Source organism: Protopterus annectens, chromosome 8.part0 (assembly GCF_019279795.1).
Source record: "Protopterus annectens isolate FY-2018-M chromosome 8.part0, PAN1.0, whole genome shotgun sequence".
NCBI lineage: Eukaryota > Metazoa > Chordata > Ceratodontiformes > Protopteridae > Protopterus > Protopterus annectens.
Window position 1 is genome coordinate 609,279,302 of NC_056741.1, and position 15,301 is coordinate 609,294,602.

The window sequence follows — 15,301 nt, forward strand, 5'->3', positions numbered from 1 at the left end:
GCTCTACGGAGTCAGGGTCCTTCCAAGCCCACTCTGCGCTCAATTTAATAAGACTGTCACAGCAGGAAGGGTCACCCAAGAAGTAGATAGGCAAGTGCTAAAACCTTGCAGGTACACAGACTCCTCAGGAGGTAGGATCTTTGGGCTTTCAGTTAACCCTCTGTTTCAGTATTTCTAGAATGTCTCTAAAGCAGACATCTTCTGGGGGTGACCAAGGAGAACCCTCCCTGTCAAAAGTCCATGTCGTCTGTGACAGATTCTTCAAGGGAATCTAAGTGTTTCTTCTTACATGTCTTGTGGCGGGGAGACTCCTCAGTGGAAATCTCTGAAGAGGACTCAGAGGAAGCGGGGCCCTGCCCAGGGGTATCCTGCAGCTTTGGTGCTCGCTGCCTGGGTGTGGAGGTTGGTGGCAGCTCTAGGCAAAAGGGAGACCCTGGATAATACTCCAACATGGGAGGGGTCAGCTGAGAACCTGCAGAAGCCAATGCTCTCTCCATAACCTAGAAGGCAGGTTCCACCTGAAGAGGGAATAGGCGCCTAGAACCGAAAAGGACAACCTCAGAACCAAGGTCCCACACAGCTCCTAGAAACCTACCCCTAAAGCAGAAGCAGAGGAAGAGCCCATGTCAGCCCAAGCTCCAAGAGGACCCTGAATAAAAAAATGGAGATGATCCGAGACCCTCATCCGGCAGCGGAACCGAGGAACTCAAAGCAGACTCCGGAACTGAAGAAGTAAAGACTGTCGGCACCGGAGCAGCATGAACTGGAGGAATTGGAGTTGTTAAATCTAAGCCTTCACAGGAGGTTAGAGGAGGAAAGTTTGGTGGAGTCCTGGGAGAGAAAGCCCCATCTCCAGAAGGGAGTGGGGCCTGGGAAGAGACAGAAAGACCCCTAGCCACTAGGCACTGATCCACCAACCTCATGATGTTGACTTCAGTCAGACTCCTGGAGGAATGGACACAGAAGCCTGAGGGAGATTCCTGTCCATCTAGGAATGGACTTGGGAGCTGTCCCACAAAGGGGTCGACTGAAGAGGAATATCTGGGTAAATTCATGACATTTGGTTTTTGGTCCCTGGTTGGTACTGGTTACAAAATTTCTGGTAGTGTTGCAGGTGGAGCCAGTACACTCGGGGAAGCTACAGTTGTTGGTACAGAGGAGGTCGGCACTGAGACCTGTGTTACCGAGGTAATTATGGCAGATGGTGCCGAGGAAGTCAGTTCAGTAAGTATCTTAGTTTTAAACTTCAGTTTCGCTGAAGGTGTGGGAGCCGAAGGCTTGTGTTTCTTGGCTGCCAGAGCTGAAGGGGATATTAACACCGAATGACTCCTCTTCTGTCCAAATTCAGACTTGGAGGAAGGTGAGGATATGTCGGACTTGGAGACAGCCTCCTCAAAAGAAAACTTAATTAGACCTTTTAAAATCAATTTTGTTTTTCTTTTCTACGAGGGTCCAGTGAATGAACTCTTGACAAATTTTAGTCTTGCTGGAGATGTGCCAGGCCCAAGCAATACATGCAAAATAATGCCCATCAGAGTTGGGCATCTTCCTACCACAACCTTGGCAATGTTTAAACACTGTTGTCTCCTTTCATTTATCTGTCATGTTGACTATGGAAAACAACTGTCAACAGACAGCACTCACACACACAAAAAATGAAGCACACACGCACACAGAAGAAAGGAACGGTTCCCAACAATGGTAGGCCAGAACTACCAAAAAACGTAGGGAAAGAAAAAGTACTACCAACAATGGTAGACAAAGGAAACCACATGGTAAAAACAGCACAGTGACTCATTGAAAGAATGTGAGACAGAAATTAAGAAAGGACAAGGGAAAAACTGCCAGCGATAGTAGAGAACACCAAAGTGTAGGGGAGAGGGATAAACAAAGACGTAATGCAAAGTGGGTAGAGCAAAATTTAACTATAGGAATATATAAATATCTAAATAATAGTATAGTATAGTACTTTCTCCTTGGTAAAAATTAGTTGCTATAGTCAAGGCAACATTCAGAAACTATCAGCTAAAAACAATAACATCCCACTACTGATGGCACTTACACGTTTGGTATTATGGGATCTACAAACATTTTTTTCTGATTATCCTACCTTGTGCTTTGTATGTAAAAATGTTCCCCATTCTTCCGCTTGGATTCCTAAGGAGAAAAAAAAAAAAAAAAAAAAAAAACAGAAAATTATTTTTTTACCATTATTCAATGATACAGACATCAAATATTTTTTCTTTTACCAAAATTATTTCTTCCTTAACTAGTCTTGAATTCAGTAACTTGGCTTCAGCTACTGGCAACTCCACTGTCCATTAATAATGCCGTAGGTACCAGTTTGAATTAAGGCTTACAGAACACAACTGCAAGTAATGGAATGAATGCTGAGAAGCATTAACAGACTAAGCTTGCCATAAGGCATACTGAAAAACCAACCTACTTTCCCATATTTACTTCCAGAGTTCTCCATTTCTTCTGGTAATGACTATGGTTCTGAACAAGGACTATGTATATATTCCACTATGAAAAGTAGCTACAGCACAGATAGGTGCTGCTAACTATCCTTAGCAAACTGTCAGCTACCTAGCTTGTTTAGCCTTATAATAGACCACACTCACTTTTGATTCCTTCATATGTGACCACATCAGCACGTGCAAAGCAATCTCAATGCTTATAACAACCAGTGCTTCCAGCATGCAATTCCTCTGCATCCAGGTGACATTTAAAAAATACAGCCCCCCCCCAACAAAAAAAAAATGACACCATCTGGTGGAAATTCTGTTGGCTCTGAAGGTTATCACTGAAGAAGTCTGCTTGCAAACTGATCTGCAAATCTGACTTTCTTTTTGTTTATAAGAGATAAAGAAACTGATGCAGCTAGATGGGTACAATAACTTAAGGAAGAACTAACTTTGCAGAAAGACTGCTATGCTCACCCAAAGTGAAAGTAATGACGTACAAGAATTAGACCAAAAAACAAAAGTCGAAACCAACACCACGCCTCAGGAAAGCACAGACACTATGCTAAGCTTTCATTCACATTTAATGATCGTGAACTTCTTCAAAAAACATCCATCTACCCTTTCATCACACTTAAATACTCTGATTGAAATCACATGATTAATTAACTGTTCAACATTAAAATTAAGGACACAGTTTTTAAGAAAGTCAATACTGAACATATAAAGCACATTTACATACTAAAAACAGAGGACAGTGTGTATGTGTAAATGTAATAATGATTACCTTACATATATTGTAAAAAACATTTAAAATTAATATCATTAAGACCTGGCGCACTATCAGCACCCAAACGTATCTGCCATAAACTTTCTTTACATTCTAGTCTAGTTTTGTAATCACCTGAAAACATTTCAGAGCTCACATTATCCAATACTGAAAAAACACATTTCTTAAAATGTTTACACACTCTGGCATGTCTAGCTAAAGCATTTTTATCATCTCCCTTCCTTATAGCTAGATGATGTTCATATATACGTCTTTTTAAGCATCTAATAGTTTTTCCGATATAATAACATGGACAGGAAAGACACTGTGCCACATAAACCATCATATCACTATTTTAGTTTTTAGTTACATAGTTTGTGTTCTAATGAAGTACAAGGGTACTGACCATAACTAAAGATGTTTGAATTGCAAGAAAATTGCTACAGTAAACTCATAGTATGAATGGGATTTAATCAGAGGCAGGTGTTAGTCTCCTGACTTATTTTTCTTGCATTCAGATGTCCCTAGGTGACATGAAGTTGGTTACTTACATCATAGTCATCAACGTATGATAATAATACAGTAATGTAATAATGTAACAGTAATGCATAGCCCTTTTTTTGTGATGCCAAAAATGTACAATACACATAGTGAACTATCAAATGCTCTGGGGGCAAGACAATCAAGCATAACCAAAGTACTACTACAAATGAACAAAGCCTAACTTAACCATACTCGCTCTAATGTACACAAGGCAAAACTTGTTACAGGATACCCTTCACCACTTACTAGACACAGTGCAAAAATAAACATGGAGCCATCCTCCAACTAAAATTCCATAAGCATTTTATTCAGAACTAAACCACAAATGCAGTAAGAAAGAAAAAAAAAAAAACAGACCATTACAAAACACAGCACTTTATGTCCCAAGGCTAACAATTTATGCAGTGCCATCAGACCTATCACGAATACAACACATGGGAGTTGAGGGATGGGAACTGTAGTCACTCACAATTAAAAAGTCAGACTTAAGACTTGGAATACCAACACTAATATCATTGTGGAGTTGGGTGTGTACTGGACAATTGTTTTTGTTAGCTTTTTTTTTTTTTTTTTTGTGTGTGTGGACATTATACTTCAAGCATTATGAAACAGAAGTTACATACCCTAATAACAGATCTGGATTAGCAGTTCCATCTTCATCATATCAAGGACTAAGACTAGCAAGAATTCAGTCTGGCAGACAAACTTTCTGAGGATAAAAAGACCTTACCCATTTACCAAGAAGAAATGGAAATCGGAATGGCTGCAGGTTTCTCAATATATTGAATATGCAATGAAACAAAAGGAAACACTAATTTAAACCTTGTAGTCCATTCAAGACTGCAGCAGAAGGCAGGAGGGTGGATATGGTGATAAAGACGGAACTGATAATTCAAAACTATCACTACATTGAGTAGGTAACTTTTCTCAAGCTTATCCACTTGGATGACTCCTCATGGAAGGATACTCCTGATTACAATGGCACTGAAGGATGACCTGAACCTTAGGCATCACATCCAGCTTGACAGTGTCTTGCAAAACAATAAGTGATGCCTATGTAGCATCCTGCATAAAACATCACTCAAAGACACAATCTTAAAGAAAGCCTGATGGGCTGCTACAGCTCCAGTACAGTGAGCCCTAGGGCTCATATGTCAAAGGTTCTTTGCACTTTTAATAACAATACAGAATGGAATGAGAAACACATTTCATTAAGGTCAAGGCTGAGACTCATCCAACTTCTTTTAAGAGACAAAAAGCTAGGAATCTTTCCTAACAGAGAGGCTTTGTACTATTAAGGTAAATGCATGAAATGTAACAAAATTATCATTCCTTAAATAACTGGAGAAGAGCACAGGGCAGGCCAATTGCTTGGTTCAGGTTTGTTTTCAGTTGCTACCTTAGGCATAAAGGAAGGATTTGTTTTCAAGGACACTGTCTTTATAGAAAACTAAGCAAGGAGGATCTGCACATGAAGCTTGCAACTTTAAAGTTATTAGAGTTGGCACAACTGCCAAAAAAAAACTTCCAAAATCTTCCTCAGTGGTAGTTGCAAAAGACATAAGAATCAACTTCTCTAGTATAAAGTAAAGGTCTTAAGGAGGAAATTGAGTTTTAATAGAATGGCATAAAAGAAAAGCACCTTCAAAAGGTTTTATAAACTTTCAAGGATGTAAAGACAGAGAATTAGTGCCCTGATAGAGACTGTAAATGGAAGCCAGGTGAACTATATCACATAATAACTAAGCTCTGAACAAGTAATCAAGGATGGTAGGTATGGATTCAGTAAATGGATCCAAGCCTTGGGCAAACTCCACAAAGAAAAATTCTTATACATTTTCCTAGTGCCATTTTTTTGAGCAGATATCAGAATATGGAACACCCTTTCATGCTAAAACAGGTCAATGGCCATCTCTGGCACTGGAGAAACTATACATTCAACTGTAGATACTGAAGGTCCAGGTAAGTTCTGCCACACGGACATGACAGAAGGCATGATCTAAGATGGAAAGGATGTTCCAGAACAGAAGGCCATAGCAGGGGAACCATACCTGCCAGAAGTTTCCAGAATAACTTGGACTTTGCACAGTGTGGCCTTCTCCAGAAACTTTTGAATAAGGGGAATGTAGGAAACTGTAAAGGAAACTCAGGGGAAAGTTCTGGATATTGGAAAATAAATTACTGTACTTAACATTTGCTGGAGATGTAAACAGATCACAGCAAGGCTTCACTCCTAGCAACCTAACATACCACTTGTGCGGCATCAGCAACCACTGATAAGATGGTCCGCTAATAAGGTGGCCTTGCCACCATCCAAAGACATGCATCTAGAGCGTTTCTCCCTGGGCCTCCGCTGAAAATAGGCTCTGTCTGAGTCGGATTTTCCCGGTCAACAAATGTTAAATAAATAAATAAATAAACTGCCATGGATGTGTGACTATGAGAAGGTAACTGGTGAACAAAGCTCGTTCTCAGAGTCTCATGGCCTCTCTATATAGGGGACAGGTATGGGTTCCTAACCTTTTACTGATGTACAATATCACAGACATGTTGTCTGTAGATGGCAATGGCATTTCCAGGGAGGGAGTCCTGAAAAGCTTGCAAAGTGAGAAAGACGACCTACATTTGCAGAACATTTACTGCAAGTTTGCTGTGACCATGCAACCTAAAATACCTGCCCCTGAAAATGTTCCCACCCACCTACCCTACTTCAGAGGCACTCACTATGATAACTATAATGCAGACAGAAGGCTGAAGGGGTCTGCCAAGAGACAGGTTGAACTTATGCATTCTGAAGGTGACATCAAGGGCTTAGCAAGTTAATCCCACTGAACATTCAAGCTCCACTTCAGAACCATAATGTGATATCTGGCGTGAGGAATCGAGGTCTATATTAGAACACAGAACATTCAAAATGTCGAGTGTTCTAATATCGAACCCTAGCAAATCGAAAAAAAAAACATCGAACATTCGGAACAGCAAATTTTTTCCTGGGAAAAAAATTGCTGTTCCAAAACACATACACACAACACAAGCACACCAAACAAACAGCAATCCACACACATACACCTAAACTCTTACACCTAACCCTACACTAAACTACACATACACCACTAACTATCCACTTGCCTTAACCCAAACCCTAAGGTCCGTCACTATCGCACAGTCACCTCACCCGCACCCTAACCCTAACTCACCTAATCCACCCTAACCCACACGTCCACACAATCGCACACTTACCTGACCCGCGCCCTAACCCTAACTCACCTAACCCGCCCTAACCCACACGTCCACACAATCGCACACTTACCTGAACCCGACCCGTAACTTTCCACCAGACAGCTGAAAATATCGAAGCAAGAGAAACGGACAACCGAATTATTTCCCTAAGAAAGAATTTGGTTCCCTGTTTCTTCGATATTTTCAGCGTTAGCTGAAAACGGGTCGATATTAGAACACTCGACATTTCAAATGTTCAGTGTTCTTATAGACCCAGGAATGGCATATAAAGTGGATGCCATAAGACCGGGGTCTGAAGGAAGATGCTAGCCTGAACCATCTGACTTTGAAGGATCTGAAAGACAATATTATGAGAAGTCAATTCCTGCCCAGGGAATAATGTCTCAACAAGAAAGACTGACCATATTGCACCCAACGAATGTGATCAACTGAGTATAGACACCAAATGTAAATTTGCAGTGTTCAGTGTATTCCCCAAGAACCACAATAAAAACAGAAGTGATTCCCTTGAGATTACAAGGCTGTCATCAACTGGCAATTCCTAGAATAAAGTCCCTCACATATGGAAATACCTTGGTACCTTGCAGCCTTAGGTGAGCTGGCAACCACAGATATGTACTTGGTGAAGACCATACATGCTGAGGTAAGTCTGGAACTGATGGTGACTGTCTCTTATACAAAAGTGGAGAAACCTCCTTGACTCCCTTAATATTGGGGCTATGGGTCTTTGAGGCCGAACAAGTGTATCCAATCTCTTTCAGGCAAGCAGGAAAGGACTGAATGCATCATGACCACGAAGAAGGACATTTCTGGAACAAACTGATTTAAGACAATCAAGTCTACAGTGGGTCTGAGAAGCTTTCTCTTATTTGGTACCAAACAGAACTGGAGGTAAAAGCCATGTCACTGCTGATCAGGTAAGACCTCTCAGATGGCTTGTTTCTGGATAAGACTTAGTGTCGCCTTTCCTGCTGCACATTTTGCAGGGGTGGGATTGTCCAAGGATCAGTTGTAAAATCTTCCAGAACTTGGAGTCATCCAACTGGGGGGGGGGGTCAAATTCTGTGGTGGGAAACTACAAGACTGCATAGATATGCTTCATATTACAACTAGTCACAAAAAAAAAAAAAATCAGTGCTTCCTGCAATAGCTGCCTGGTCTCTCTGTCCTTTACATAAGGAAGGTGGACAGCAGATAAGCAGTCAATGTGACCCCATGGCATGTTTGCATCTTTTGGCAGCAAAAGTGACACTGGTACCATGACTTGTGTCAAGGAGCTCAACCCAGAGCAATTGATATTGAAAGTAGTTGAGAAAGAACTTGAAACTGAACTCAAAGGGATGTGGCCAGCTCCAAATATGGACTAACTGATCAGTATCAAGTTCTGCACAGATGTTAAAAAGTCAATTCCAGGGAGAGAATGGTAAGTCAAAGAAATGGGACCAGTCTTAACACTGAAATACAAACCCCAGGCACTGATGTTGAAAGCTTCCTTGATGCTGAAGGGAAGTGGAGGTTTTCCACTGTCTGCACTGTAGTGCAATCTCGGGGTGCAATCTCGGGGTTGGTATATTTAAGTAGCGGGGGGGGGGTGCAGGGGGGCTTGCACCCCTGCTTAGAGCGTTTTAGTGTTTTGTTTTTTTTTTTGCCATTCGACATTACGTTGCTTCAATATTTAGAGGTCGATTGTTACGTGTTCGAACATTTGACTGTTCAATCATGTAATATAGATCCAAAAAAATCACTGGGTCATTGGGGCTTTACCGTTTCCTTCACTGTAGTGCGATCTCGGAGTTGGTATATTTAAGTAGGGGTGTGGGGGGAGAACCCCCACACACACACACACACTTAATTTTGTCTTTAGATTTGTTTTTTTTATGTTGGCCCAGCAATTTTTTTTTTACCAGGGAAAAAAATCACTGTTGTGGCCGTTTGAGGTTTAGCAGGTTCGATCATTTTGGGTCAATCTAAGCATGTTCACTGTTTTGTGGTTTCGTCTTTCTAATATAGACCCTCAAAGCCCAAATGTATGAATGAGAAAATTCCAGTGACATCATAACTCCCCAACCATCATAAATGGAATACATTATCAGTGTGGTAATTTCTACTTGTCAAGTACCATAACCATACTGCTTTACTAGTACTGCAAGATTTACTTTTCTGATAATGTAATAGAAGGTTGTCAAATGCAACACACCCAGTAATGCAGTGACAAATAAAAACAGTGACAAAAGGGCTTCCTTGACTTTAATATCAGTAGGGAGCTATAGGATTTCTCTGTATATAAATATGAAGAGGATGGAGGGAAGGTAGCTTTACTATTAATAGTAACCTTTCTCAATGACTGTACCGTTGTGTGAGCATGCTCACTAAAACCATAGATGTTTAAATAGGATTACTGTTCAGTATCAACCATAACATGTGGGAATTATGTTGCAAGTGGATGTCTGACAAACCAGCCCAACTTACAGCACTTTTGGACATGCATCTTCCAGGGCCACCCACTTCCATGCAGTGAGCATCAGAAGAACATGAAGTAAAAAAGGGACAGTTGCTCACTCCATGTTCAGTTTTTTGCTTTGTTTTTTTTTTTTTGTTGTTTAAATAAAAATTTATTGAATAAATTCTTTAGCAACAACTGCATCCGATACATTTAGTAAATGAAAATAAACACAACAAATCTATAGCAAATCACAGCAATAACAACAAAATAAATGATCTGCAAGTTACTTAACATATACATGCAGATACTAACTGAAAAAATTAATAACCTGCAAATGAATATTGGAATATGAATAGAGGATCTCCCTTTTCTCATAAAGAGTACATTAATTACTATAAAATTTTAGTAATCTTGGAATGCATCAATTGTCTGTCTGAAAAATATTTTATAATCTTAAAGCAGAAATTGCTGACTAATATACCAAGAAACCATGTTCACAAAACTATTCCATTACACATCTTTTAAAATGGTCCATTGGGAAATGACAAAATTTCACCAATGGGAAAAGTGTTGGGGGAAAAGAAAACATCCTTTTCTAAATGTTTTGGTGTAAGACATAAAACTGTTCCAAGAAAGGCCAGCTCAAATGGTCTTTAGTTTTTTGTAAGGGAACTAAGCAGGTCATCAACAACTGTGCTTATCTACCCCAAGCAGGTTGGAAAGTCTGTCCCACCTCAAGACAATGTAGAAATAAGAGTAGAGAGACCACCTCACAGAAAAAGAAAGAAAATCTCCTCTTAAAACAAAATATGACTAGAGAGGGAGGAAGTCAATATGAATGCCAGCAGTGACCTTACTCAAACATTTACAAGTATGATGATTGTGACAAACAGTACTGCATGAGCAAAAAGATCAATATTGCAGTATCCATCATAATGTGTGAGAACAGCACTAAAGCAATAAAAGAACTGGCAAGACGGAGAGGAAACAAGTCCTGCAACATTCTTGTAGCAAAACTTGCCCTGCTCCTGGAAAGGGTGCCCAGTTTGTAATGCCTAGAAAAGGTGTGAAGAGACATCCAGTTAGCTGCCTCTCAAACATTTTGTGATGAAACAATCCTGAGAAAGGCTGCCACACTGGCTTCCACACTTTTGGAGTGTGCCCTAATCTGACTTTGTATGATTTTATCTAGGTGGTCATACCAAAACTTAATAAAGCCAGATAACCACTCTGACACATTTTGAGATAAATGTATTCCCGGCTTGTCGGGCATAAAGAACATAAAAGGCTGTACAACAAGCCACTGTGTTATCTAAAAATCCTAATTGTTTATGTAAATCTAAAAGATGCTGGACGCCCCACTCTAGTGCTATTTCTAAATCTACTTTAAGCAAAAATTAAACAAAGGTGCAAAAGGCTGCTTCAAGGAAGAGCTCATAAAGCACTGTGTATGTTAAGGGCTGCAATTCTTGGATCCTTCTAGCTACTAAAGCAATGGTTTCTAAAGCAGGGTTTCCTATCATAAGAGTAAACCCTTCTGGTTCAAAAGTATCAAGACGCACTTTTTCTAAAATGAATATCAAACCCCATGGGAGAGGAACCAGTTATATAGTAATACCCCTTTCAAAAAGGCTGCTTCAATAAGGGTATAGCCATTAAAGGAGATTCTAGAGACAAACCAACTGAAATGGCTAAGTGCACTTTACATGACTTATAATAAAAAGGCATTTGTTAAACAAGGTTGCAATATAAAGGAGGCACTGATGAAACAAAGTCTCCTTTGGATGATGCCATTACATATGCACAAAAAAGCAAACGTGGTCCACTTTGCAACACTGGCTCGTTTTAAGATATCTAGTCTTTTTAATGATCCTGTGGACCTCAGCATGGAAATAATGCCAGTGCTGGACCAAGATGACTACAAAGATTAGATGTTCTACATGTGGGTGTAACAAAGTTCCTTGTTATCTTGGAAGAAAACTGTACAAGACTGAGGAAACACTTGAACCTCTTCTGCTCAATTTCTTGAGCAGAAAGAGCTAGATGTTGCCTTAGCTCAAAATGTGCCACCAGCATTAAGTTGGCCCTTTCCTGCATAACTTTCCTTAGTGCCTTAGGTATTACAGGTAAAGCAGGAAAACATACAGAAAACTTCTGTTCCAAGGGACAGAAAACATACACACTGCTAGTACTGTCCTGAATTGGTACATGGCAGAGAAGTTTAGAATTTGTTGGTTCTGGAGGGAGACAAAAAAGGTTCATCTCCAGCGTATCCAAAGTAAAGTTAGCTTGTGAAAGGCTTCCACTCATGAGCATGGACTGCAGATCCCCACAGGTGGTCCTCGAGGGCATTCTGCACAGATGAAATGCAACAGGTATGGAGATGCATGTCCTGTTCTGATGTCAAGCCATCATGGGTACACTTAATAGGGGACAGATGAGAAGGCATGCTCCCTGTTTGCTGATGTACCCAAAACATCATGATACTACTGTGACTAGGCTGAGTATTTTGGGCCACAGTCAAAGTCTGGAGACCTGCAGACCATAAATAACAACTAGTATCACTTTTTATCAATGTTTATGGCCCCACTTATGCTGTTACATGGAGACAAGACTCAAAGCACCTAATATGTAACTTTAACTCTTTAACAAATTGGTTCAAGTAACTTAAGTCCAATATTGGGCCGAAGTCCCTTGTCTTCTTTGGCACCAAAAAGAAACTCAAATAAGTTCCGAATCCTCTCTGGTCTGATGGGACCTCTTGGATGACTCTTTTACTTAGTAGCTTTTTTCTCCATAAGGCTGCTTCCTTCCCCTGATGGTGTGGTATATCAGGAATTTTTCTTAGATGAATTTTGTGATGTAATAACCTCTGCTGATTATTCTCTGCACCCAGACATCTTCAGTAATGGATGTGCTGGCTTTTCAGTGCAGAGATAAGCACCCCCTGACTGTCTCCAAATTGCAGCAGTCAAGCAACCATTCAAGGGTGCTGGAAAGGCTTCTTGGAAAAGGGACCTCAGAAGCTTTGGTTTTGTGGGCCCCCCTCTGCTGCATGGGTGATGTTTACTGTTAGACCCCCCCCCCCGACATGGGGGGATCTATCTCCATTGGAGTCCTGAGAAAGCCCTGGCAATTTCCAGAACCATATCTTTTTGCCTCTTTCTGTATTTTGTAAAAGGTCCTCTGGGGGGGGGGGGGTATAAAAATGTATGGCATATAGGGTTTTCCCATCTTGTTCACTCCTGGAGAGAGTCTCTAACTTGTGAGTCCAAATAAGGTAGATCCATCAAAGGGTTCACTGAAGAAAGAGGTCTTGTAGGGTTCCACAAAGTTGCAAAGGTGCATCCACGCATGTCTCCCAATGGTAATGCCTGAACCTGCCGCTAGCAAAACACCATCCATAGTAGGGGAACCAGCCAGATGGAGGGATATGACAGAGACTGTAGGGTGACCAGTTGCAAAAGAAAGGTCTTTTTACCTTCCACCAACATGGACAGAAGGATTTGACAAGTTCCTCAGTCAAATCCCTTTGGAATCTTGTAAAATGTGCTAGATAATTCGGAAGCTGTACAGCAAAGGTCACTGAAGCAAAAATTAACTTCCCAAATCTGTCCAAGGCCCTAGACTCTCTGTTGGGGTGGGGGGGTGGACAGACGGACTTTCCTCAGCAAGTTCCTTTTTGGTGTCTTCAGCATCCACCATGGCATCAACTGTGTGGACACCTGCTCCAATGGGCACGGCCCTTGGGTGCAACCAAGTACTTGCCTGGCTTTCTAAGAATAGGTTCTCTCATATCTGGATCCTTCCAAGTCCAGTGAAGCAAAGACATGAGGTCTACCATTTTGTCTCCCAAGGGTAAAACCCAGGACATAGCTGAGACAGTTTCAAAAGGTTCAAGAAACACTGACTCAAAGGAAGAAGCTTTAGAACAGTGTTTCTCAAACTTTTCTGATTGCGGCCTACTTGGACAAAGAACATAACTCAGTGGCCCACTAGGCTCTTCCATAAATCACACGATTTAAAGATAGGTCATATTTAGAGTAACGACACATGTAAAATCTCAACCCTGACACACTAATTTAATGAATAATTTTCCACAGTAACCCCTTCATTAGTTTGTATTGTGTATGCACAAGCACTAAAATGACACAAATCATTTTGCCCAGTGGTCACTTCAGCAGTCTGACCATGTATGCACAAGCACTTCCCTGATACACAACTGAATTATTTCCCTTAGCAAAGTCTTCATTACTATGTCCAGGTATACACAAACACCAAAATGAAACATTTCCCAAAGAGACCTCTTCAGTAAAATGTCTAGGTACAGTATGTAGAAGCACCAAAATGGAACATTGGCCCACGCGATCCCTTCAATAATTTGCCCACACGACCCCTTCAATAACACATGTACAAACACCAAAATGAAACATTCACCCAAGTGACCCTTCAGTAAAATGTTGAGGTACACCCAAGTACCAAAATGAAATGTTTGCCCAAGCGACTCCTTCAATAACACAAGTACAAGCACGAAAATGAAACATTCACCCAAGCTGCCCCCTTCAATAACACAAGTACAAGAACCAAAACAAAACATTCATCCAAGCGACACTTCAGTAAAACGTTGAGGTATGCTCAAGCACCAAAATGAAATGTTTGCCCAAGCGACATATACTTAACAAGCATGCAGTCAAAGTGAAGTCCTGACTTCAAATAACAGACTTCCCGCGAGTAGCACAGCAGATGGAATTAATATTTTAGCCAGGTTTTCTCCTTCAGTTTCTGGCACGCTGCTGAATCTGTGCTGATTGGTTATCTCAGCGTGCACCTGCAAGCTCATATTAACCAATCAGCTTCAAGAAAGGGTTGACTCATGGCAGCAACACATCCCAACACCAGACGAAGCCATTTAATTGATAAAAAGAAAGACAGTGAAGAGGACATACATATTTATAATTAACTCTTGAGGCCCACCAGGAATGAACGGCACAGTGGTGCAGCGGTTGCATTGTTGCCTCACAGCAAAAGATTCTCCGGTTCGATTTTGAGCTTGGATGCCTTTTGTGTGGAGTCTGCATGTCCTCCTTACTTTCATGTGGGGTGCTCTGGTTTCCTCCCATGTTACAAAGACATGCGTCTGGAGCGTTTCTCCCTGGGCCTCCCCTGAAAATTGGCTTCATTCCAAGTCGGACTTTCCCAGTAATCAAATGTTAAATAAATAACTAAATCCCCACGGCCAACCACACTTTGAGAAACACTGCTCTAGAAGACCAACCACCTGTCTGTATTAGAAGCCAGAGAATTTCTCTAAATGAGACATCCTCAAGGGGAAACCTGCGAGACAACTTCCCCTTCAACAAAGTTGGTGTCTTCCATTAGGGATTCCTGTGGGGAATCAATGTGTCTAGTCTTGCATTAATGCTTCTGGGGGACTTCCTCTTGGGGTGATCTGAAGAGGACACAGAAGTGTTTTGGGAGTCCTGTAAAAGGATTCTCTCGAGGTTAGAATGTCCAATGCAACAGAATAAGCAGACTCGGGGCCCAAGGCAGACGGTTGAGAAGGGGAAGGATCCAAGGGGGGCAAGTAGGTCCCATCTCCAGTTATGTGGGGAGCTCTCTCCACTGCCTCAATGGCAGAAGCCGATGGGGAGTCCTGGACTGCCCCAGTTAGGAGACAAAGCCACCTGCAAAGAGAAATCCAAGACTTCCCCATGACCCTGTCTCAATTAAAAAGTCGAAGCCAATCTATCTACCACCGAAGCCCCAAGGGGAAGGGATGGCTCTGACAACCTCTGAGTCAAACCCTCACTCCCGGACTCTGCACCAAAGTTATGGCTCTGA

At 41.3% G+C, this 15,301-nt stretch overlaps 1 protein-coding gene across 3 annotated transcripts in view; it reads right to left on the bottom strand.

Annotated features, from left to right (window-relative positions):
• The window catches only part of LOC122808944 (dynamin-1-like protein), a 1,240,976-nt gene that overhangs the window by 981,552 nt on the left and 244,123 nt on the right, over nucleotides 1–15,301 (bottom strand). For all 3 annotated transcript variants that reach the window (XM_044080100.1, XM_044080098.1, XM_044080099.1), the window contains one exon: nucleotides 2,111–2,157. In XM_044080100.1, coding sequence (XP_043936035.1) covers nucleotides 2,111–2,157 — 47 coding nt within the window. The remainder of the gene's footprint in view (nucleotides 1–2,110; nucleotides 2,158–15,301) is intronic.